General features: G+C 49.5%; 1 protein-coding gene across 2 annotated transcripts in view; it reads right to left on the bottom strand.

Annotated features, from left to right (window-relative positions):
• Window positions 1-25,918, bottom strand: part of ADAMTS2 (ADAM metallopeptidase with thrombospondin type 1 motif 2) — a 218,163-nt gene that overhangs the window by 44,902 nt on the left and 147,343 nt on the right. For both annotated transcript variants that reach the window (XM_032335322.1, XM_032335321.1), the window contains exons 6-10: window positions 9,748-9,904; window positions 2,771-2,876; window positions 1,947-2,090; window positions 1,378-1,510; window positions 13-126 (exon numbers count right to left, since the gene is read on the bottom strand). In XM_032335322.1, the coding sequence (XP_032191213.1) occupies window positions 13-126; window positions 1,378-1,510; window positions 1,947-2,090; window positions 2,771-2,876; window positions 9,748-9,904 (654 nt within the window). The remainder of the gene's footprint in view (window positions 1-12; window positions 127-1,377; window positions 1,511-1,946; window positions 2,091-2,770; window positions 2,877-9,747; window positions 9,905-25,918) is intronic.

The following is a 25,918-nucleotide window of genomic DNA, read 5'->3' as shown; positions in this document are numbered from 1 at the left end:
GCTCCGACTCACCTTGCCGGGTGCACACATGGTCCCATCCAGGGGGGGCCCCTTCTTGGTCTTGCAAAAGTAGGGGTTGTCAGGGTGGCTACACCACAGCTGCTTGCAAGGGTCGAAGGTCCGGAACTGGAAGAGAGCACTGCAGCTCGCCCAGTTGCCTCCCATTGGAGGGCCCCCCCCCCCGGGACCCACCCTTGTCCCCCAGGGTCCTCTTGGACACAGGCACAGCTTGGCTTCCCCACACAGGCCTGTGTGGTGCCCTGGTCCCCATGTGACTCTGAGGCCGTGAGGACCTCCAGAACGCAGTGGCTGTTCCCCCCACCTCAGCCTCCAGGCTTTGGCCTGACTGGAGAGACAGCTGGGAGCCAGTGTACCTAGCAGAAAGGCTGGGTGAGCATCCCTCTGGGCCAGGTAGGAGTGGCTGGGAGGGGCTGTCACTGCAGGGCCCCACGGGCATCTACTGTACCTCTGCTGAGGACTTTACCTCCTGAAGCCCTCCCCTCTGCCCTTCTTTTGCTTCAGTCTTGGCCTCTGCTCCCTGTACCCCCCAGTCACCTCTATTCTGGCCTTTCTCCCTTCTGTTCCCATATCCTTTCCTCCAGGATGTCCCTGAGGGATCCAGCTGAAACTCAGACCTGGCCATGCCATTCCCCACTTGAAACATTTCTAGAGCTCCCTGTTGCAATGAGAATCAAGCCCACCAAGCTCTTCAGACAGCCATGCAAGAGCTTAGACCACCTGCATTAGGGGTTGCTTGCTCGTGGTCTTAGGCACGTTACTGAAGTGTTCAGTCCCCTCATCTCTAAAATGGGAATACTTCACTTCCTTCCTTCCTATGGCTGAGAGGAGCATTAGGTCAGATGCTAACGGACACTAATGCTCTTGCCACACTGCATTGGACAGGATGGGACCCATCAGCAGATACAGTCCATTCTGATGAGTGGGGTTCCTGCTGCTGACTCTGCCCTGGCGCCAGACCCCAGTAACAACTGGTTGTTCCTCTGTCTGCTATGTGCCCACACCTCTAGGCCTCTGCACATGATTCCTGCCTTCTGGAATGTCCTCTCCTCCTACATAGCCTTTACACCTCACTTCTTTCTCAGGGAAGCCCTCTGAATGCTGCAGGCAACACAGGGCCTCACCAGCTCCCCTACCCCCCATCCCTTGCAGATCCCCTGGCCAGTCACCAGGACCATGTCTAGCCTGGCCGGGTAGGCACTGGGTGCCGAGCAGGTGAGGGCCTGTGGGTGCAGAGGGAGAGGCTGCCGTTCTGGAAGCTAACTCCGCCCTGTCCTCAGGAGCCACCCCAACACCAGTCACCTCCTAAGAAGCAAGCCCAGATGGGACAGGAGCACCCAGGGGTGCTCGGACACTCACCGCCGTGCACATCATGTAGCCCAGGCCGAAGTCGAAGCGGCACTGTTCATTCATGGAGTAGTGCAGCCCTGGGAGCTGAGGCAGCGCTGGCCAATCATGGGCAAAGGGGTCGTCCCGCAGGCAATCATAGGAGCTGTGAGGGGACACGTGGCCACCACAAGCAGCCTTCAGCGGGGAGTGGCCAACTGCAAGGCAGCTGCAGCTCCTTCTGAAGCCATGGTGGGGGCCTGTCTGCACCTCCAGCCCTCAGCCGAGCTGCCTCAGTGTCCCCGCTATATCTCTTCTCCTTGATGTAAGTTCCCCGGGCATCCCATTAAAGGTACAGCTGGTGTGCCCACCTTCCATTCAAGGCTGCGGCCCCAGACAGTGGGACCTCCTCCACCACGCACACACTGATCTGCGCTGCTCTCCCTTCCCTCCCCTGTACCTCGGGCTGCAGGACTGAAGTCTGAGGCCTAGGGCTGGGCCCAGGCCCATGGCGGGGCTTGGGGCATCCATCCTCCTAGAGCTGAGCCCAGGGCTTCGGGTCGTGCTGCTGGCACTGAGGGGTGGGGGGCAGGGGTACTCACTGCAGGTAGCGGCTCAGCTCCTGCTGGCTGCAGCGGGACCAGTGGAAGCGGTGGAAGGCGGCCTGCACCAGGGGCGCCATGATGCTGCCCAGCCGCACCTCGTCGCCACAGCGGTTGCCCTGCCCGTCGTGCTCCATGCCCAGCCTGTGCAGGGAGGCAAGGCCGCCTCATTGGACCCTCCCTGGGCTGCACTGACCGGGCAGCTGGGGGTGGGGTGCCCCAGACCCTCCCAGCGGCTCCCCAGGGCTTTTGGTTGCCTGCCCGGAAGACAGGTTTTCCACCAGCTGGATTCTTAAAGCCAGGGGCACCTGGGAAACTGGGTCCAGAGGCCGCCCCTCGGCACCCTGCCCGCCAGGGGCTGCTGTTTCATGAGCAGGCAGCAGAGGCGGGGGCATCCACAGCTGGAGCCTCCACACACTCAAGCAGTGTGGGCTGACATCTCTGCACCGACCCCGCAGCCCTGCCTTGCGAAAATTCAGAGGGTGCCTGGGGGCTGCACACCTGGAGGAGTCGTGGCTTCCCTGCCTCTAGCTCTAATTCTGGGCAGGGCTCCCTCAGAGCCCCAGTTATTGGTGTGTAAAATGGGGTAAAGAGGCACCCTGCCCAGGGGCTTGCATGGCATGATGCCTGGAAGGCCCCTAGCACCCGCTTGGCCCTTTTATTTGTTCCTTCAGCAGAATGTGGGCCTCAGGCCTGGCCTGTGCCATGCTGGGGATGGGACTTTACTCCCCAGGTGCTTTGCACACAGGGCATCCCCTGCCCCCACCCCAGGGCACAGAGGGTCCCGATTTTCCCCACACAACAAGGACAGCGAAGCCACTTACACGTGGCCGGTCTCGTGGGCCACCACGAATGCTGAGGAGAAGCCATCCTCGTGGTTCAGAGTGCAGCTGCGGACAGGGTGGCACATCCCAGTGACAGGAGCATAGCCTGGGAGGAGACAAAGGGCGGCTCTAGCTCTGGGCCTGCATCAGAGGGCTCTGGCCCCAATGCCCCCCACCATCCCCAGAGCAAATGAGCCAAACCAACTGCACCCCGCTGGCACAGTTCAGGTGACATGCACTCCAGGCAGCCGGCCTCAGCCCTGCCCGTCTATGTCCACACTGCAGCCGGGGTCAGTTTCCCAGGTACAGGTCTTGGGTGCTAGAACTCCCTGTGCTAGAACTACCTTGGCAGCTTCTTGCCTGCTGTTCTCTTTCCTGCCCTCTCACATCTTCCAGCCTTACTGAATGACCTTCTGGCCCCCCAGAAACATATGCCTTCCATACACCCTCCCACTGCTGTAGGAACACTGTTCTCTGAGCCCACTACCCCTCCGGAGGGTCGTCCCTGGGTTCCCTGTGGCTTCCCCAGGTCCTGTGAGACGACAGCTAGACCCATTTCCATAGCACACACAGGGAGGAGTGAGGGCAAACCCCTGAAGCTGCTCAAGGGCAGAGACCAGGGCTGAGAGCCAGCAGGTCACCCTGCCCTGCTGTCATGCAGCCAGGACCAGCTGAGAGGACAGAGGAGTAGACCAGCTGCAGACAAGGCCCTCCGAGCTCTCAGTCAGAGAACCTGCACTCTGGCTGAGGAAAGTATGAGCCATGTTCCTTCTGATGGGTTCCCCTCTTCCAGGGGTCTGTGGGGAAGGAGCCGGATGCATGAAGGTGCCCCCAGAGGTGGAGGGTGGGGAGCGGGACTGGGGAGGGCTGGCTGAGGTAGGCCACATCCCCCTGACAGATGCCCAAGGGTTCCCCTGCCCTCAGCCAGACCAGCCTCATCCCCATTCATGTGGCTTAGAAGGAGCCACTGAATTCATAGGTAATAGTGAGGGGACCAAGGAGAGGACTAAGGACTGAGCTAGAACAGCCCAAGCAGTGGTAGAAGGCCTACAGGTGGTCGGCCTATGGAACAGGTGAATCCCCTGGGTGAGCTGAATCTGATCTGAAGGTGGATTGTTCTTCAGATATCTCCAGGGAAAACTTAGAGGACAGCATTCCCATGGGTGATGGGGGGGGGGTGGTTCAGGGGGGCATGATCCTGAGACCGCACCTACCACTGGGGAAAACCACAGAATGGGGGCCTAGCGACTTGCCCCTGGACAAGACAGAGAAGTGTGTACAGAGCTGTGTATGCAGAGTGCATGCTGAGACACGACTAGAGGCCCACCAAGCAAGGAGCCTCTGCCCTTGGAACTCTGACCTAGCCTCACTTCTCACAGACCCCACGGGGAGATCCCAAGGCAATTTGTTAAAGAGTCGAGAAGAAAGGAAGGAGGGCCTGATGACCCAGGGTGTGCTGCTGGCGTTATTCTTGTCTGTAAAAGCACCGTAATGGAACCACTGTCCTTTCTATGATTTTCCTTGTCATAAACAGGAAAATCTGTATCTTAAAATAATTTTTGCTCTGCAGATTTTAAGATGATTACTCTGGAATCAGTGTCCCAGAGCCAAACTTTGAGATCTTCTCTTTGTTATATGCAAAGCCTGCATGTGCTTATTCACACTACCGAGCATATTACATGGGTCTTTATGATCTGAAGGTTTGCAAAAGTGTCTTTATGTTTTTCTTCATACCTTTCCTGCTTATTTTATTTTGCTATTGCTCCTTTTTTTTCCTGGAAATCTTACTAGAAAGATATCATACCTCTTGGGTTGAGCCTCTTTGTCTTCGTTCTATTTTAATCTTTTTGGATGCCCTTGACTTTTTTTTTTTTTAAAGATTATTTATTTATTTATTTATTTAGAGAGCATGCACAAGCCAGGGAGGAGCAAAAGGAGAGGGAGAGAGAGAGAGAGAGAGTCTCAAGCAGACTCTGTGCTGAATGTAGTGCTTGATCTCACAACCCTGAGATCAGGACTTGAGCTGAAATCAAGAGTTGGACACTTAACCAACTGAGCCACCCAGGCGCCCCTGCCCTTGACTTTTTATTTCAGCTTCTGAATTTTCAACCTTACCCACTATATCTTTAGTTTCATAAAAATTATTTGCTGCTCTCTAATTCTTCCTAGCAACCTGTGCTGGGTTTATGGAATGTATATTCTCAACTATTCTGGGAACTACTACTTTTTTAAAAAAAATTCTTCCTCAGATTCCAAATTATCTCTCTCTCCTCCAGAGTCAGTTCTCCAATTCTGTTTCGCATCTTGGTTGACTTTTTCAAGGTGTAAGTTTAAATAAATTTTTAAAAAGTCCTGGCCATCCTTAGATGTGCTTTCACGTTTTGAAACAGGAGGAACTCACCTGCTATAGAGGTTATTATGGTTTCTCTCCCCATGGAACAGTTCTGCTCCCCTTAGAGCTCTCACCTGGACAAAAGTGCTGACAGAGTGCACTATTTGTCACTGGGCTTCCTTCTGTGACAGGGAACTAGCAGCCCCTCCGAATGAAGAGGCACCAACACCAACCAGGAGCCTTACTCTGAGCTCGGTGGGATCTGGAGTCCCACTCCATGTTCCCACCTGAATCCTATTCTGGCACCAATCTGTTTGGCAAAAGGGGCAGCTGTAGTGCCAGAGAGATGTTTTGTTAACAAACTCATCTGGGCTCTGGTCAGGGTCACTTGGGAAGTCTCCCTAGTTACACAGATATGAGCAAGTGGGCAGCAGAAAGAAGCTAAAGGCCAAAAGAGTGGAGAAAGATGCAGTACAGGAAGTATCAAAATTCATGGAGGGAAGTGGTAGACGTAATGAGCATGTAGATTATATAAGTATACTTATTTTTATAAAAAGGATCACCAGAATGATCAACCAGAAACTAATAAATATGACTATCTATAGAAAATGGGAATGGGGTAAAATGGGTCCACTCTTCTGAATGTATATTTTATATGGCTTTTCGAAGTTCTTCTTTTGAAGCGTGATATACATCCATAAAAATGCACAAGTCCTAGGATACAATAAATGAACCATCACAAAAGGATCACATCTGTGTGACTGTATCAGCACTGCAGAAGCCCCTTCTTGTTGTCTCCAACAACGACATCCTCTCTCAAAATAGGGGAAAATATTTGCAAGCTGTCTATCTGATAAGAGGTTAATATCCAAAATATATAAGGAACTCCCCAACTCAATACCAAAAACAACCAGCCCAAAATAAAAATGGGTAGAAGACCTAAATAGACATTCTTTCAAAGAAGACATCCAGATGGCCAAGAGGTAGAGGAAAAGATGTTCAACATCACTCACCATCAGGGAAATGCAAGTCAAAAACACAATGAGGTATCACTTCACACATGTTAGAATGGCTAGTATCAAAAAGACTAAGAGATCACAAGTGTTAGTGCAGATGTGGAGAAAATGGAACCCTTGCACATTGTTGGTGGAAAACAGTATGGAGCTTCCTTGAAAAATTTATCTACGATCCAGCAATTTTCCTTCAGGATATTTATCTGAAGAAAACACCAACACTAACTCAAAAAGCTATCTACAGCCCCCACGTTCACTGCAGCACTATTTACAATAGCCAAGACATGGAAACAACATAAGCGTCTGTCAGTGGATGAATGGATAAAGAAGATGTGGAGTATACACACACACTGGAATATCATTCAGCCATAAAAAGGAAATTCTGCCATTCACAGCAACACAAATAGACCCTGAGGGCATTATTCTAATCGAAATAAGTTAGGCAGAGAACAACAAACACGCTGTGATCTCACTTATATGTGGAATCCAAAATATCAATCAATCAATAAGTAAAAGCCAAACTCATAGATACAGAGGCAGTGGGTAGGGGATGAAGGGGGTCAAAAAGTATAAACCTCTGGTTATAACATCTGAGGATGCAATATACAGCATGGGAACAATAGCTCATAATACTGTATTGTGTATTTGAAAGTTGCTAGGAGAGTAGGTCTTAAAAGTTCTCATCACAAGAAAGAATCTTATAACAATGTGTGGTGATGGATATTAACTAGGACTACTGTGATCATTTCACAATATATACATTTATCCAATCATTATGTTGTACATCCTAAACTAATATAATGACATGTCAATTATATCTCAATAAAAAAATTAAATTAAAAAAAGAAGGGGTGTCAAGCTTCACTTCTTCCCCCCAGTTTGGATATTTGCTGGACCTGACACCATTTGTTGAAAAGACCATCTTTCCCCTCCACTTCACAATAAATCAAGTATCCATCCACAGGTGAGTTCAAGTCTGGACTCTGTTTTCTGTCCTCATGATTCATTTGTCAACCCTTGCATCAAAATACACTCTTCAACTACTGTATTTTGGGGAGCAATGAATACTTTGCTCATCTTCTCCAATCGTTCTTGACTGCTCTTGGCCCACTGCATTTCTGGAAGAACATTAGAATCAACTTGTCAATATCTCCAACTATTATGCTCGATCTGAGCTTGCTCTGGAGTGCACTTGCATTCTCTTACAAGTTGGTTTGGAGAAAATTGATTTTTTTTACAATAGTGAGTCTCCCTATCCATTAGCATGGCACGCCCCTTCCTTGATGTCATCTTTTATAACGTCTGTACGTGTGTTTTACAGCTTTGGGGTCTAGATCTTGGACATCTTTTGTTAAATTTATTCCTAGGTGTTTGTATTTTTTATTCTTTTATTATTCTAAGTGGTGGTCATTTTCAAATTTTAATTTTTTGCTGTTAGAACACAGAAATTCAAATGATTTTTATATATTGACGTTATATCCAGGAAATTGCTCAATAATGCTACTGACTTATTTGTAGATTCTTTTGGGTTTTCCACGTCGACAGCATATTATTTTCAAATAAGAGTTTGATTTCTTCCTTTCTGACCCTTATATTTTTATTTTTTTCTTGCCTATTTCACTGGCTGGGACCTCTGCTACAATATCGAATCCAAGTGGTGATAGCAAGTATTCTTGACCCATTCTCAGGTCTAGAGGAAATCCTTTCAACATTTCACCACTACATATGATGTTTGCTAGAGCTTTTTTTTTTCTGCTAAGTATCCTTTATTACATTTAGAACATTTTCTTCTATTCCTAGTTTAATAAGATATTTGATCATAAATGATTATTAATTTTGTCAAATAATTTTCCTTCATCAATTGAGATGATTTCATAAGCTTTTATCCTTTGTTCTATTAATTTGGAGAATTACAATGATTGATTTTCATATGTTAAACCTTGCATTCCTAGGATAAGCCCAAATTCATTGTCACACAGTGCTTTTTACACATAGCACTGGATTTGATTTGCTATTTTGTTTGGGATTTTGTATATATACTCATGGGAGAGATAGGCCTATAATTTGTTTTTGTCAAGTCAATCTCAGATTTTGGTATCAATGCTAGCAGGTCTCATAAAATCAGTTGGAAAAATGTTCCTCTCTTTTCTTTCTGTGAGAAATTGTATATGATTGGTATTATTCTTCGTTAAAAATTAGGAAAAATTCTCTGGTGAAACCATCAAGTCCTGGAGCTTACTTTGAAGGGAGGCTTTTAATCATAAAGTCAGTATCTTTAGTTGATATGAGACTATTCGGATTTTCCTTTTTTTCTCAGATTTTATGTTTGTCAAAGAATTTATACCTTTCATCTAAATTAATAAATTTATCAGCATAATGATGTTCAAAATATCTTCTCATTATCTTATTACCTTTTTTAAAGTCAGATTTGTAATCAGATCCCTTTTATATTCCTAATCTTACTAAATCTGTATTTTCTTCCTTTCTTTTTTAAACTGGCAGGGCTGGGGGCATTCCAGTTCTAACTGATATCTTTCAAAGAACCAAATTTTGATTTTATTGATTTTCTTTATAACCGTTTCCCATTTCAACAATCCTGCTCTTACATTTATAATCTCCTCCCTTCCATTTTTGTTGAGTTTAGTTAGCTATTCTTTTTTGAATCTCTTGAGATAGATGTTTCTATGACTAACTCTTTAGCTGTTTTGGTTGACTGACTGATTTGGTTTAGTCATTTTCGTTGATGTGGTTGACCGGTAAACTGTTAAGTTTACAAATACAATTTAATCATTATGTTAGCTATATCCACAATTTTTGATATGCCGTACTGTCACTATCATTTTGTTGAAAGATATATTCTACTTTCTACTGTTACTTCTTTGATCCACAGATTACTGATGAGCATAATATTTAATTTTCAAGCATTCATAATTTTTCAAGTTATCTTTCTTTTCCAGTGTGTGGTTTCGATCTTCTCTGTCTTTTGTTGAGATTTCCCTATGGCACCTTGTAGTCTGCTTTGGTATGGTTTCGTGCTGCAGTCATCAAGAGTGTGTATCCCTCAGCTGTCTGGTGTAGTATTCTATAACTCATCAGGTCGTTTCTTCATTCAAGTCTTCTGTATCCTTACAAACATTCTTATCTGTTGTTCTATCAGTTACTAAGAATATGTTAAAATCTTCAATTATAATTGTAGGCTTTGTCAATTTCTCCTTTTAGATCTGTCAGTTTTATATAGTTTGAATTTTTAAGTGAAATCCTTTAACTTCTAAAGATGGAAAACTTACTCAAATTTGTTTTTTAAAAATGGGGGGAAGCAAACAACTCTGCCTTGGATCCCATCTGGTCTTTGGGCTGCCAGCCCCAGGTATGAGCCATTTCACCACCTTTGACCATTGCTGTCCCCCTGAGGGATGCAGTTTCCTGGGAGAAATGGCAGAGGCCACAGTGGTTTTCGATGAGCCAAGAGGTCATGAAAGCTTACACAGCCCTCACTGGCTAAGGTGGCCACAGCCTCTCTCTGCCCTGACACCCTTCCCAGCCTGGACCAAGGCTGCTAGGGACCCTCACAAGGGCCAGTGGCTCATGCCCAGCCTCCCTCCTTTCTGTGTCCCTGCAGAGCTGAGGCTCACCTTGCATGCCCGAAGGTCCGAAGTCCTGCCGCGTGAGGAAGATGGCATGATCATGGTACTCATCGTGACCTGTGTCCGGCTTCTGCTGCAGGTAAGCCCAACGGCAGACATTCTCCAGGCTCTGGGAGGGGTTCCCAATCTCAATGAGGCTCATGGACTGCAGGGGTGGGCAGGAAAGATGGAAGCAAGGGATTAATGTGTCGGGTAGGCAGGATGGGAGCTGAGCAGGCAGTAGTGTTCACAGACCGCCCCCCTCTGCTGGAGCCCTGGGCCACATGGAGCTGAGTCCAGTCCCCCTCAGGATCCACCTCCCACTTGGCTCCATTCTTCTGAGTGGAGGAAAAGCTCCCCAGTCACACATGCCTGCATGAGTTTCCACATGAAACCACAGCCCACTTCTCAAGTGAGACATGGAAGCCAAGTTCTGAGGCCATCTGAGGCCTCACACACAGTCCATCCCGCCTCACTTCCAGGGGCATCTGTGGCTGTCTATCAGGCTCCTGTTCTGTGCAGGTCCTGGGCAGGAGGCCAGTGCAATGTGGACCTCATGTTAAAGAGCTCATAGTTCTGGCAGGGTCCCAGGCAGGGTAGACAGAACTCCCAACACGGTGTGGAAGCCCAGAGAAGGGGACAGGATGCCCTACATTGCCCCCTTGTTTGAATGTTGTACAGAAAACAGCATAAACACTGCAGAGGAGAGAAACTGCGGCAGATCTAGCAAAGGAGCCACATACAGAACAGGAGCCTAGTGATAATTCCTTCAGGAACAACGGACAGGAAGCCCCACATCCCACTGGTATCATGACGCATACCCAAGACCCAGGGTGGGCTGCGGGACAGGCAGCACAGCAGCCCACTCTGCACCATGGCATTGGCATTTTCTCTCTTATTCAGTCCTCACAATCACCCTGAGAGGCAGGAAAGTGAGGCTCAGAGAGGTCAAGTAACTTGCCCTTAGCCACACAGCTGGGAAGCCTAAAACCCATGTCTAGATTCAACACCCTGCCCTAAACTGCCTCCCCAAACAAAACATACACCATATTGTCCCCAAAGCAAGGCTCCCCTGTGTGGCACACTTCCCTTTGCTCTCTGCTGTCTTCATGCCAGGCAGCATGTCAGCTTCTCTTACTATGAATTCCCACCACCGAATAGTTCCCTCCAGGCAAAGAGTCCTGATGGACAGGATCCATCTGTCCATAAAGCAGAGCTATGCATTCCCTATTAGACATGTCTGCAGGTGTTTTGTTTCTTCCCTGGCATAATACATCCATTAAGTATAGCCAGATGCTCCTTTTCACGTACAGAAGGAGCAGAGAGTAGATATAGGTACTGCTGGGAACCCAGGCTGTTCTAGAAGAAGGAAGAATGATTCAAGGCTGAGGAGGACCGCTCACTGCCAGAGTTCTCTTGCATCATCCGAGTCAGTGACTTAGAAGATGGCACACCAGTTCCCAACTCCCAAACACAGAACACCTGGGAGGTAAGAGTGCTTCTTATAATGAGACCTAGTGAGTCCCAGTGAAGGAAGTCACAGACTGGAATCACAGCTGTGGTGACCAGGACCCACTGGACACAGGCACAGAGATGGACAGCCCAGAGGAAGCTGCAGTAGGGAAAGGGACATACAGGATTGCCCCAATCATGACTGGAAAGAGAGTGTGATTACCTCTGGCCAGTGAGCTGTGAGCAGAAGTGACCTGTGCCTCTGCCCACAGGAGACCCTGCAGCGATCTCTCCTCACTGGCTTGTCAACCATCAGTATTGAGATGGTGGCTGCTCTGTCACCCAGACCCCAAGTGACAGAGGCATGGAACACGTAACAGGAGCAGGAAACAAGTATCTGTTGTCACAAGACCGTAGCGCAACCTTGCCCACACTGACTGACACAGGAGGGGCACAGGGAGTGTGGCATCTGTGTCCCATCTAAGTCAGACGCCTGCAGGTCAGCCCGAGTCCCCGCCAGGTGGTAGCTGCCTCCAGAAAACCTTATGAAGTCGCAGCTCTGAAGAAGCAATCAGGTGGGAGAATCTCCTTTCTAAGGAATGAGCTCTGGGTGGAAGAATAAGGAAAAGACTGTTGTGGGCGGATGTGAGTTGGTGCTAGAAATTGGGGCCTGTGCTTGTCCCAGTGAGCTGAAGATTGCCAGCCTAAGTCCAGGTCTGAGGGATATCACCAGGCCGTCAATGAGAACTCGATCTAGGATGGCCACAGAGCCCCCACTGGTGTGTGACCTCCCCACTCATGAAGCCCACAAAGCAGCTGAGCAGCCTTGCTGGGCCTCCTCCCACGAAGGGGCTCTGGTTCCTCCAGAGCCATGTCTGCCAGTCCACATATCAGGAGATTATTGCCCATGATGGGCTGGCTGGCCCTCAGGGTTCTTAGGGTTCCACTGTTGAGCTAATTCTAGTCTGGTTCCCTCCAAAGCCCTGGTGGGCTGCAGTTACTCGTGCCTAGACTTGTCTGACAACAGCAGCTCAGGCCCCCTTCAGTAAAACTTCCCCTCTGTTCATCTGGGTGTGACCCCAGGCTCAATGTGGGAGGGTTCAAGGCCTGGCTAATCCCAGCACCACATCTTCCTGGCACCGTGCTGGCTTGGAGTGAGCACATAACCAAAGTGGGCCAAAGAGATGGAAAGGTGTGAGACCATGAGACAGGAGCTGCTGGTGTCCCTGTCCCCACGGGAGGAGATCCCACTTGAGGAAAAAGCCAACACAGAGAGAGCTGGGCCTAGGCTGGAGAAGAGTCAACTCCTGGTGTCCTCACATGACCACCTGGCTCACCCAGGCCTGAGGCCACCCTGCTGTGGATCTCTTAGGTCACTGTGTATCAGGTGATTCCAAAAATGTATGGCCTGAAAACCTCTAAACATTTATCATCTATTTCTGCAGGGCAGGAATCCAAAGGCAACTTAGCTAGGTACTTTGGCTCAGGGTCTCTCCTGAGACTGCTGGCAAGCAGAGGTGGGGACTGTGGTCTCATCTGAAGGCTCCACTGGGGGAGGACCAGTTCCCCTGCTTGCTTGCTTGGCTGCTGGCGGGACTCAGCTCTTCGTGGGCTACTGGACCAAGGTTTCCAGCCACACCCCAGAACAATAACCTACCACAGCCTGCTTCCTCCAGCTTGGGCAACCTGAGAGACAGCAACACAGTGCACACACACCCAAGACAGGAACCACAGGCTACTTAGAAGGGAATCTCGGTCCTGCCCACACTCAAGGGGAGGGGACTATTCCAGGGTGTGAATACCAAGAGGTGGGGTCACAGGGGCCTAGAGGCTGCCTGTCACAGAGATGCGTCTCATTCATGTGTCCGGCAACCTCTCCCTTGAAAATCAGTGTGAGCTGTGTTATCATCACTTGCTGTGAGTCTTGAGCAATGTACTTTTTCCTTGGGGGAACCACGGAAACTCCAGTCAAGGGCAGTGGCTGGTCTCCAGTGTCCAGCTGGTGTGCCCCACACCAGTGGGAGAAGAGCTCTCGCCACATCTTCGAGGAGGAATCCAAAGTCCAGCCAGAAAGACACACCTGTTTCAGGGCCAGAGAGCAGGAAAAGGACCACACGGTCAGGGACAGAACCAAGGGCAGGAACCAGGCTGAAAGAGGCTCATAGCAGGTTGGGAGTAAGGGGGAAGAGGCCAGAGTGCTCGGGAGGTAGACTTGTGGGAAGTGCTGGCAGGGTGTAGTTCAACCAATTTTGACAATTTGGGAGTTTACCCAAATGCCAACAGAGGTGAGACAGGTGATGTAACTCAGTGAGGCAGGTGGGTCGTATGAAAAACAAAACTATCTTTTGTGTTGCCCACTGAGAAGGGCTAAGAGTACACAGAAATATTTCCTCGGCATGATAAAGAAGGTGAGGGTCAATCAGTGGTAAGCGAGGACAGTAGCAAAGCCAGGGTGAGAGCACTCAGCACCCCGCTACTTTGGGTATGCAGAAATGCGGGGACCCCGAGCTGCCAGACTGTATTTTTCAGGCCAATGTTTGAATGTGGATCTTCCAAAGTAAGCCGACCTCCTAGTAAATGTTGACCCCACTTAAAGTCAGTTACGTGGACAAAACAAAACACATCCCCTGGGTCACCAGGTTGACAACCGCAGAATAAAGGTCCTCAGGCAAACAGCCCCCACAATGTGCCCTTCTCCACTGGCCCCAACACTGGCAAGCACCTCCTTCCTCGCAGAGATTCTTATGGTTCAGCCCAGCTGCCCAGCCCCTCTGGCAGTCGGTATGTTTCTGCCACTGCGGCAGGATAATTTATTGAAATATTGATTTGCGTTTTGTTCTCGCCTTGTCTTTGCCCATTTCACGAAGGCATAGTGCCGCGTGCATTCTCAGGTCCCACAGGGGCCTGGGCTGCAGGATCCAGAGCATAGGTTGTCTGGGACCCACTTCCAGCTTTTGGGTTCTGAGGACACTCCCAGAGGGCGGGGGGAGAGGGGCAGAGAAAGAGGCTGGGAAAGGGCTGCACCAGGAGGGAGTGGTCCTAGGGAAGCAGATCTCAGAAAACTCGGGCTGTGTGCTGGGCTCTGTGAGCGAGCAGCCCAGATGGGACTCTGAGAGATGGAAGAGGAAGGTGATGTCAGCTTTTAGGCACCCAAGAGGCAGAGCTGCTTGTATGTCCTATTGCTCTGCCCATGTCCCAACTTTCTGAGGGCTCTGGCCCATCTAAGATGTGCATGAAAGAACCGAGGATGGGGATCCTCATCCTTGCTGGGTCTGGAGCATTCAGGAGGGTGTAGGTATGCGGGGGCCAGCCTGAGTCCTGACAGTGACCTGTGCCCTGCAGCAGGTACTCAGCCTCTGATTCACGGAGAAGGCAGGGGATGCGGGAGGGGGACGGTGTGGAATGGGAGTGTTGCTGGTGCCCTACCAGCAGAATCAGGATCATGGCATGGCAGGAGATGAGCAGGAAAGGTGTGTGGGCTGGCAAGCAGGGGAGGAGGAGGCCTCTGGCTTTGGTGGAGGGTGGCAAGGGGGCCAACACAGGATGCAAGAGGAGAGGACTTTGAGCTTGCAGGGGGCGTGTGAGGTCCACAGCACCTGGGGACACCATCAAGGGATTGTCTTCTCCTGATCAGCTTGCTTGCTTGGTAAGAGCTGACAGTTTGCTTTGGGGCACTCTCCCATTTATCTGGGTGCAGCCCCTGAGGGATCAGTCCAGGTGCTCTGCCCACCCCTGAGCACGGCTGGGCCCAAGACCAGAGTGAGGACAGAGGAGTAGAGGCTCAAAAGGAGTGAACAGGTTGAAGCAGGTTTTTCCTGAAGAATCCCCCCAAGAACATGTCTCCAGCACCCCAGATTTAGCTTTTCCTCTACCTCTCCTCCCAATTCCTGAGAGCTACCTGGCCTTCCCACAGGTTCCTGGAGCTTCAGAGGACTCCTGGCAGACAGAGATACCCAAGCAGAGGAGAGGGGAGACCCCAGGAGAGTGGTCTGAGCCAGCCCGCGTGGCTCACTTGGATTCTGATGGTTCCTCTTGCTGCAACCCGGCCGCCATCTCTGCCATCCAACCACATCCACACACCCCTCCAATGGGCCCCACTCTCTGGGCCCCCACGGACCCTGCCCTGTCTTTGCCATGGACCACAGCTGGTGAGCTGACTCTCCTCCCAGCGAGGAGAGGAAACATCTATTTCTCCCAACCAGATCTTCTTCCAAAGTGCCAAAGAGAGATGCCTATTTCAGTTAAGAAAGAGATTCTCACACTGGGCTGGCTTAGAGCACCTGTGTTCCTCCCAGCCCTCAAGGCACCTGTCTCTTGGCTGCCTGCTTGCCTCTGCACAGGTTTCTCTAGGAGAACCTGTTTGTACAGCTTGCCATTCCCACCTGTGCAGGGATGCGTGAGCCCAGCAAGTGGGTGGCCACAGCACCGGTCAAGGACCTCGCAGATGGGAGCTCCTCCCCTGGGAGAAGCTGTGGGTGCACAGAGCGAACTGCAGTGGAGTGGTGGTCACCCCGTGCTCCCCGTGGAAGGGGCATTTCTGCACCCTGCGGGGGGCTGGGTTGTTGGTCCAGGTTTATAGGTGGCACCTAAGTTAAGCTGTAAAATTGCCCTAAGATACAGGTGCTATTATTATCTACAGGAGGAACCACATCAAGGCCAACTGAAGTAAACAGCCCAAGTCTCCTCCCTACACCGAGGTGGAGGTGGGTCTGGAAGCCACGCTGCAATCAGAAATGTTCTATTTCCCAGGCGGAGGAAACCAGAGGGTCAGGAAAGGAAGGGCTGGGCCCCAAGGTGGACACCAGGTGGCGCTGCTGCCACAGGAACGGTAGAGCCGGGTGACCGGCTGCTGGGATGCCAGGCTGCACCTCTGAGTGCAGGCAGGCAAAGGGGACTTTGAAGGCAAGAGACAACGTCTGCGGTCCCACCCTACATACGCCAATTAAGACCTGGTCAGAAGTTCTGCTCCAATCATTGCTCTCTGACATTTCCAGTTTGCCCTTGAATGAACTGAATGATTTATGTTCTTCCCTCCTTCCGTCAAGGACCGGTAGCCTGGAGGCCGGTCCAGCGGGCTGGAATAGAACCCAACCATGGGGTGGCTATCCTGGTGCAGCCACATATCAGGAGTCCCCACAGACCCCAAAGCTGTCTAGCAGCTCTCCAGGGCACATGCAGGTGACAGGTGGGGCTCACCTGAGCAGTATGAGAGTCCTGGGGTTGGAGACCTGCTCATCTCTCTTCCACGTGTGTTCTCAGACAAGTTACCTCACTGTGCTGAGCTCCCTATCTGCAGAATGGGTACAACCACAGGGCAGAGCCAGGAGCACAGGGGCTCTGTCAGTGACGGTCAGCACGGATAAATGTTCCTTGTCCCTGTCGCTGTGGTGGCAATGATGATAAAGATGCAGGTTTGATGCCAGTCCCCTGGAGAGCCAGCCCACCTTTAGGGGATGCCTGCAGCTCATGTTCCAGGGGATTGGGCTTCAACCCCAAAGCCTTCTCATCGTCCCCGGACAGTGGGCCCAGAGCCCAGACCTGCAAAAGGACAGGGCCCACTGGGCTCAGGTGAGCGGAGCATGCTTCTTGACCTTGGCACTGTGGACACTGGGGGTCAGGTACTTCTGTTGTGGAGGCTGTCATGTGCACTGCAGGATGTTCATCAGCATCCCAATCTGTACTGTTCGATTCCACTGGCATCCCATGGCAGTGATGCCAAAATCACCCTCCGTGGGGAAGCACCTGAGGGGAGCAAGGGGCAAGGAGCCTGGGGCTTGCACGCCCCAGCCAGTGGAATAAGAGCACTGCAGCCGCCTCAGAGCAAAGCAGCTCCCCACAGCGTAACGTCTGCAGAACACCCGGCCCCTGGAGCCGGCAACCCCACTGTCAGGTGGGGGTGGCCATGCGCCTGCCCCGTGGATGCTCTGTGTGGGCGAAGTGAGCTCAGAGCTCACCAGGATGGGCATCTTGGACAGGCAACAGGCCAGATAGGCAAGCCCCTTCTTTCTGTGCCTGGGACTCCCATACCATGAAGGCCTATTATTTCCAGAGAAAAGCCAAGCTGCCTGCATGGGATTCTCAGCATGAATCTTCCCAAGCTTAGCCATGGCAGGCCTCTGAGGGACAGGGCCCAACCCCTGCGAATCCTTGTGCTTCTCTGGAGCCTGGGACGACTGGCTCGGGAGGTAGACCGGGATGATAGGGGCCAACCACCATTAGGTTGGGGCATGGGACCCAGACTCTAGGGAGACTGGGGACTGTCCCTGAAGTGCTCCAAACCCCCTCATACCAACAGGAGAGTCAAGGTCAAGCAAGAGTGAGCAATGGCCAAGGACACATAGTAAGAAGGACAGTGGCACTAGGACCTGGGACACAGACCCCTTGGCCCCAGCACTCCCTTCTCTCGTTTCCCACTAAGGGATCCACAGCCTGAATTTCTTTCCCTCCAACGCTGAAAAATCCCTGCAAGAACTCTGTACTTGGTCTTCACTTGGGTCTTTCACGACCAGATACCTTATGTTCTTCTCTGATTATCCCCAAGTCTCTGATTTCCCTTTGCTTTGATTTCCATCATCCTAGGAAATATTTAAAATGAGAACAGTTCAGTAGCTTTGGTGTCTTCTCAAAAAAATCAATTGAAAAGCCAGTTGCTATGCAACCCTCAAGTGTTGCTGATGGTCTGCTCCCTGGCTGATGGCATGTTGTATAAAATAAGATAATCTCCTTTCTTCTGTCTCTCTCTCTCTTTTTTTTTTGTTTTAAGAAATGGAGAAAAATGTTGTTTTAGGAAAAACTTGAGATAACTCGGAGGCTTCTCATAAGCTGGAAGACAAACAACATGTCACTCATGTAAATGCTAACGATTTTATGCCCTTTGGAGTCTTGTGGGGTCTGGGGACAGGCTTGGGGGAGCTGGTCTATACCCATCATAATTTAGAATGAATAATGGGATCTGAATACAGGGGTCGCTTTCTGCCCCAAGTCTGCCTTAGCCCATAGCCCTGGCTGAGAACCCCCAGTTTCTGGGGGGCACTGTTCCATTCCCTCTCCTCACAGTGGTCCTGGCTACAGTCATCGTGGCTTGCCTGATGCTTAAACCCACCCAGGGATAGGGTTCTCTCTCCTTGCCAGGAACAGGAGTTCCCTGAGGAACAGCTCACCAGAACACACCTGCAGATGAGACAAACCCTATCTCCAGACCCCAGTCTAGAAGCCTTGCCTGGTTTCTCCCTGAATGAGGAGAACCCATTCCCTCTGACACAAATGCTGGGCCTCTTGTTCCTCAGACCTCCCTACTGGGAGGTCATGGGCCCAGCTACTCCATCCAGGGCCACCCCCTGCTCAACTTCCCTCAAGACTCTGAAACGATACTCTTTCGTTGGTGCCTTTATGAGGAGCTCACGCTCCACTCCTGGAGAGCACGGGGAGCCCAGATAGACCTACTCCTTCAGCTCCCATGACACCCCACAGAGACCTCTGAACAGGGTCTCACCCCTGGGTGGCTGTGCAGAACAGGGCCTGCGACCGGTGGACATACCCTGTTAACTGTCACCAACAAGATAAGTGTCAAAAGGAGAACTCTTTTAACAATCTGATGGTGTGATTTTATGTGAACGGAATTTAATAATAAAAAGTCTGGGCTGGGTCTTTTTGTAAATCTTGGTTTTGTCACATTTTGCTTTTCTAATAATTCCTTTGAAATATACTTTCCAGGAGTATCGGTCAGTGATGGACCTTTGGGGCTGGGGTGTTCTGTGTCTAGCTCAGCAACCTTGGCCCTGGATGGTCACTTTCCTGAGTTGGCCAATGGCTCCAGGTCAGTGAGATGGGCCCTGTTTTCCTGTGGCCGCTGCTATGAGTCCTGTGGCCCACGACTGTGCTTACTTCAATAGATCAGAGCCAGTAGCCAGGCACGCTGCACAGTCCCTAGGTTCCTAATGCTCTGTGTCCAGGCTGAACACCCTGTTCCAGCAACACTGGACAAGAAGGTGGGGCCTCCCCTGAGTTCCCTCACATCAGGGTACCTGTGTAGCACCAGTCCCCCTGTCCTTGGCCAGCTGTGTCCTCCTAACTCTATCTCCCTGCCTGTCCTGCTGCGGGGTGTCCTCCCTCAGGAAACCGAGAGCCACATTATGGAAGCTGAAGGAGGACTGAGCATCAGTCAGATCCCGTAACTTTCTGGAGTCCCCCAGGATACACAATGGGCACCAGCCTCTCCCAGAGACCTCCACCATAGCCTCATGGGCCTGACCTGGGCCCAAGGGCTTTCAGGGGACAGGCAGGGTAGGGCAGGACAAGGTAAGCAGAGCGTGGGGTGAGTTTGGCTTATAGGAGACTGGTCAGCCCAGCTGTATCCCCAGGGACCCGGAGAGGGCCAGGCTGAGGAGACTGTGAATGGGCAATCCCCCAGATTCTGCTACGTTCTCTATCCTGACTCCTCCAATGTCATAGGCAGAGGTCTGAGGCCTGTCTGCTGAGCCTGTGGCTGGGACACAGTGGGCCCTCTGGATTTTGCTCTTAAAGTATGCATCCCACTCCAGATTCTCCCTTCTAATTCCTAAACTCCTTCCCACATGAAGTCGGGGGGCTGGGAGGGGCACTGGTCCCCCCCTCTCGGTTTCCACTCTACTAGTCCTGGTCTCACTGAGTCTGCCCTACTGCCCAGGTGAGGTCCAGCCACCCCTTTTGCCAGCTGCGGACTGCCCACCTCCCCATATGTCCCTGAGAAGAGCAGGCTGCAGCCTGACACTGGGGTCCATGCCCACTCCCCTTACTCCCCACTCTGCCTATGGAAGACTCGGCTGGGGGCGGGGGTTACACACTTGGCCCTGGCAAGGAAGAACCCCTTCCCATGAGGCAGCATGTAAGGGGCAGGGCCAGATGGGCCTTGGCCATAAGGTGATTTGGCCTCACCTGCAGGTAAGGCCGCGCACCTGCAGCAGCCTGCATTCCAGCCCAGATGGCTTGCTCAGAGGTCCCCTAAGCATGCAGGTGGCAGAGTCCCTGGGCCCAACCACGGGAAAGGGAAGATAGTGATCCTGAGGGCAGAAGGACACAGATCCCTCCCCACCTGTCCCCAAGCCACTGTAGAGAGGAGGTGCCAAGTGAAAGCAGGAAGTCCCTTCTATGTTCTCCTTCAAATCAGGAGTAAAATGCTGGACATGTCAGAGCCCTGAGGCATACCACTAGAGATCCTAATCGGGTGCATTCAGTTCAACGGGATTACTTGGACTCTACCAGTTTTAAATGCTCTAAAAAAAATGTGAACCATCTTTTCATAATTAAAAATGCTCTATTTTAAAAGAAACATGCTTATCATGATATATCAAGAAAATTCAGTAAAGTGCAAAGGGGAAAATAAAAATCCATGGCCAACCGCCCAGAGAGAAGTAATAGTTACATTTGATATACTCCTTCCAGTCCCTTCTGTATAGATTCTTGTACAAAAAACTAAGACCTTCTTACTCTAAGTTATAGGCTCCTTTTTTTTTTTTCAAAGCAAACAAAGTTAACTTTAGGCTGTAACCACTCCCCAGGGCTCTTTAGGAGGCTTTGGAAATGGGATTTCCTGGCGGCCCCATATTCAGCTGCAGAGACATATTAGCAAGTATTTCATCAGGCCCCTAGGAGTGGATAGTTCAGATTTCCTCCTGGGGTTTATACCCAGAAATAAGGCCACGGCCTTTGTCTTCTTCCTAAATGTTTGTCCACAGCTCTGGGATACAGTCATAGAAAGGAATGAATGGGGGCAGACATGAAGAACTTTTTAAGGGCAGTGGTGAGTACTGTCACACTTCCTTCTAGAAATATGTACACATTTATACTCACATCAGAAAAGTGTATTGCTTCATCCACCCAAACCAGCATTTAAATCCCTCTTTCTAATCTTAACACATTGATGCTTTAAAAATGGTAAACGGTTTTATTTATTTCATAGCACAATTAAATATTTTCTCCCTTAATTTTTGGCCATTTGTATTTTTCTTCTGCGTACTGTGATATCCACTGCCAATTCTGTTTCTCCTATGATTTGCAGGAGCTCTTCACATACTAGGATATCTTTGCCATATTGCAAGTGTTTTTCATGCCTGGGCTTTGTCTTTTAATTGTTTCTTGACAGAAGCTTTATGTTTTCAGTATTCAATGTATCTGTCTTCCCCTTTATAGTTCCTTCTCTTACACTTATGCTTAGGGAGCCCTTGGCAACCAATGTTTGCTTCTTGATCTTTGCGGTTTAAGTCGTGGAATGTGTTATTGGCCTATATTTATCACATATTTAATTTACTATAGATGAAATGTGTATCAGTCCTATACTGATTTAGGACACTTAATAACCACTTCGCTTACATTTATCTCATGGTGTCTACGGAACTGTGTTTTCAGAGCTAAGGAGCTCATTTGATTGATCTGCTCGTGCTTATGCAGATATGGTATGATTTTAATTCTTTTCACCTCACAAGATGTCTGGAGTAAATCTCCCTCTATTTTCTTAGCTTTCAAGGTTTTCCCAGCCAGTCTTGACTGGCTTCTTAGGCTTCCAGATGAATCTTGGAATCATTTCATCCAAGTTCCAATTATTAATTTGGGAAAAATCGATACCTCTACTGTCCCCAGTCTCCTTTCAGGGAGCCCTCATTTCTGCTTTTTTCCTTCCAGTAACAATGTGCAATTTTCTTCCAATAGGTCCTATATGGATCTTGTTAGGACCAAGCCAGGTATTTTATATTTTTGGTTACTTTTGTCAAGGGAATTTTTCTTTCCCTATTATACCTACTATCGGAGCCTTGTGGGTTCATGCGAAAATTAGTGATTTTTATAGAACTATGTTTTATTTGACCAATTCACTAAGCTTCTTTATTACCTCTAAGAGCTTCACAGTGGATTCTTCTGGGTTTTCTAGGTACACGATCATCAGCAAACAATCTTTACGGTTTTATCTGTTCTTTTCCCATGTTGGCTCCATGTCATAAAGACACTCCCAGGAAGAACCCCTGGAAATTCTAGAATTTCCAGAACCTCAGTAACAAAGTCACCTTCTTGTTGCCGACATTACTGTGACTGCCTCAGGATGGGCGGCATTTCCCAAAGCGGGTTCCTCAGAACACTGACCGAAAAACAGGTTTGAGAAACTATGTGTCCTGATGCATCTCTTGAGATTCACTGGGCATGCTTCTGTCCTAAAGCCTCTGAGAAATTCGGCTGTCAAGAATACTTGTTCTATGTTCTTTTATCTTCTTTTTTTTTAAAAGATTTTATTTATTTATTTATTTATTTGACAGAGAGAAATCACAAGTAGATGGAGAGGCAGGCAGAGAGAGACAGAGAGAAGCAGGCTCCCCGCTGAGCAGAGAGCCCGATGCGGGACTCGATCCCAGCACCCTGAGATCATGACCTGAGCTGAAGGCAGCAGCTAAAACCACTGAGCCACCCAGGCGCTCCTCTTTTATCTTCTTTTTTAATTGCTATTATTATTTTTTAAGATTTCACTTATTCATTTGACAGGCAGAGGCAGAAGGAGAAGCAGGCTCCCCACTAAGCAGGGAGCCCTATAGGGAGCTCTATCCCAGGATCCTGAGCCAAAGGCAGAAGCTTAACCGACTGAGTCACCCAGGAATCCATTTTATGTTCTTTTATAAGCTTTTCCGAGACTTGAGTGTGGAAGCCCTCTATCTGCCTGTGTGAACATCTATGAACATCCGAATAATTAGCCAGGCAGAGTGCTTTTGGGGACATGTGCTTCTTTCTCCACCTTTAAATAAAATTTTGGTTGTCATGTCACCACCTGTTTGCACAGATTTCTGAATACCAGGAGATCCTCTCCCAGCTCCTGTGCAGATCGCGCCCCTTGCCCCAGCAACGCCTCAGTGTCAGGGGCTCCTGGGGTTCTTTCCTAGCTGCCCCCCGACTCAGCATACTTCCTTGTACCCCCCGCCCCACTGGTGTCTTCGTAAGCCATGCTCAGCTCTTCTCTCGAAGCTCCAGACCCCTACACCAGCCCCTCTCTGGCTGTCTCTACTGGGATGGCAAGAGGCACCTCAAACTCAATACATCTCAACTGAACTCACTGCCTTTCTCCACACCACCCTCTTCTCCTGTGTTCTCCATCTCAGGGCTTGGCATCATGATGCACCTGGCTGCCCAAGACCTGGGCCCAGTGTCTCTCCACCTTCATCCAACCACTCAGCACCCATGCCCTCCAGACTTGGCCTCCTACAAAGTTCTCTTTCTTTTCTTCTCTCTATTTTATTTTTTTAAAAGATTTTATTTATCCGACAGAGAGATAGCACAGGTAGGCAAAACAGCAGGGAGAGGGGGAGGGAAAAGCAGGCTCCCCGCAGAGCAGGGAGCCCTATGCAGGACTTGATCCCAGGACCCTGCAATCATGACTTGAAAAGAAAGCAGATGCTTATCCGACTGAGTCACCCAGACACCCCCGAAAGTTCTCTTTTGTCTGTCTTCCTTACTCCAGCCACTGGTTATGATCTCAGTACAATCCACAGCTTACCTATCTTCAATGGTGCCTGCACCTTCCCCAGCCAGGCTCCCGCCCCGCATTCTGCACATAAGAGTCCAGGGTTTGTCTTGGAAATGCACACCGGGTCCTGGAACAACATCCCTGCGCTGGTTCTTCTCCCTTTTACTCCCTTCCAGTAGCTTGGCCTGACCCCATGAGGCCTGCCTGCCCTACCTTTCCCCCCAGGAGTCTCTGACCCCCTGTTATAATCATTTCCCGGTCTACACCTCTGCTCTAGAAGCAGGCCTAGAGGTCAGAGACCACCTCAGTGGCCCAGCACAGAACTTGGCACATAGAAACCCTTTGTGAAGTATGTGGTAGATGAGGAAATTTTGTCATTTGGCAAACTGATGTGATGAACTATATGAACTATATGAACTTCCTGATAAGTCAACAATCGTCTTATTCCCAGGATAAGCCCTATTTTATCATGGTGGGAGTTTCGTTTTATGCGTTATTGAATTAAGCTCTTAAAGCCTTGGGATTTTTTTATATCTATTTTTAGAAGGAAGACAGGTCTGTACATTGTCTTGGACATGCTACCTTTGGCAGCTTTGAGTATAGGAATCACACTGGCTATAAAAGTAAATTGGGTGGATGTCAGAGTATATCTATATATGTGCTCTGAGATGATTTCTATGGTGTTCTATTATCCTTGCTTAATAATTCCTTAGAAGTGAATAAGAATGCACTGGCAAAAATAGATGATCTGACTCTCGATTTAGAGGTAATTTTCGGGAACTCTGAAAATGCTGGAGAACTTGAGCTCCCACTACGGTTATGGGACTTACCGTGGTTTATACATATTTTGGAGTCGGCTTTGAAATATTCTCATTTCCCAAGAAATCCATGACTTGCCAGCATCTCTGTCTACCTTCAAGTTCTGACTCTTCTGCAAATGGTGGGCTGGGGTCATGAATATCTACTGCCCCACAGCAGTGAAGAGGAGAAGAAGAACCACAAGAAGAAACAGCTTTGGGTGCGGACAGTTTAGCACAGAGCCCGACAGGGTGTAGTTAAAATAAACCAGGGTTTGTTTCCTTGGGAAATCAACACATTTTAGGCTAAATGAGACCCGAGGTTTTGCCAGCACGAGCAAGCAATTAACTGTGCATGATTTCCAAATCTTTCTTTTGAACCAATATGGGGGCAATCAGGGGCGGAGGGGATGTAAGCTGCCACCTGGTGCTCAGATAATCAGTGCAGTCCTCTTTTTACTTCCAGGGCCAACCTGAAGTTTCCCATTTCCCTCTTCCAGCAGTAAAGGGAAAGAATGGGGGATATAATTGCGCCCACACCTTCCCAAACCCTCCTGTAACTGGAGGAGGGTGTGCATGTGGCCTCCTCCACTGATGGGAGTGGGCCCGAGTGGAGGTCTAGCAGCTGCCTAGTCTGGCAACTTCCACATATGCCACAATGGCAACTTCCTCTTCTGCCCAGGTAAGCACCCTGGTGTAGGTTCTATTATGCAGACCCTTTCTAATCTTTTAGTTTGTACTCCCCCCGCTTTTCTAGATTCATACGCCAGAGGTTTGCTTTGGCCAAAGCTCTGTTGATTGTTATAATTATTTCTGTTCTAATTTCTTCATTTCTGTCTTTCTGAAACTTATTTCCTTATTTTTGTTCTCCTTAGGTCTTTTTTTTTTTTGGTTTGTGGTTCTTGTTGACATTTTCGTTAACCTTACTGAGTCAATGCAATAGGTTAGTGCGTATTCATTCTCTGTTGTGCAGTCTGGGAAACACTTGCAAGTTTGCCTCTGAATACAGCTTTGGCCACACCTCATAGGTTCTGATCTCTAGTACTATTATTTTCATTAGTGTTCCAAGTAACTGCAGCTTTCATAGTCTCCCTCCAGGCTGGTCATTTTTCAAATGTTTAAAGACATTGGATTTGGGGCGCCTGGGTGGCTCAATTAGTTAAGGGTCTGCCCTCAGCTCAGGTCATGATCTGAGGGTCCTGGAATCAAGCCCAGCATTTGCGGGGGGTGGGGCTTCTGCTTAGCAGGGAATCTGCTTTTCCCTCTCCCTCTGCCTCTCCTCCCTGCTCATGCTCTCTCTCACTCTCAAATAAACAAAATCTTTAAAATAAATAAATAAATAAAGACTGGCGGGGTGCCTGTGTGGCTCAGTAGGTTAAAGCCTCTGCCTTCGGCTCGGGTCATGATCCCAGGGTCCTGGGATCAAGCCCCACATTGGGCTCTCTGCTCAGCGGAG

Source organism: Mustela erminea, chromosome 3 (assembly GCF_009829155.1).
Source record: "Mustela erminea isolate mMusErm1 chromosome 3, mMusErm1.Pri, whole genome shotgun sequence".
In the NCBI taxonomy this organism is placed as follows: domain Eukaryota; kingdom Metazoa; phylum Chordata; class Mammalia; order Carnivora; family Mustelidae; genus Mustela; species Mustela erminea.
Note: the sequence above shows the minus strand (reverse complement) of the source record. Positions and strands in the feature narration are given on the sequence as shown.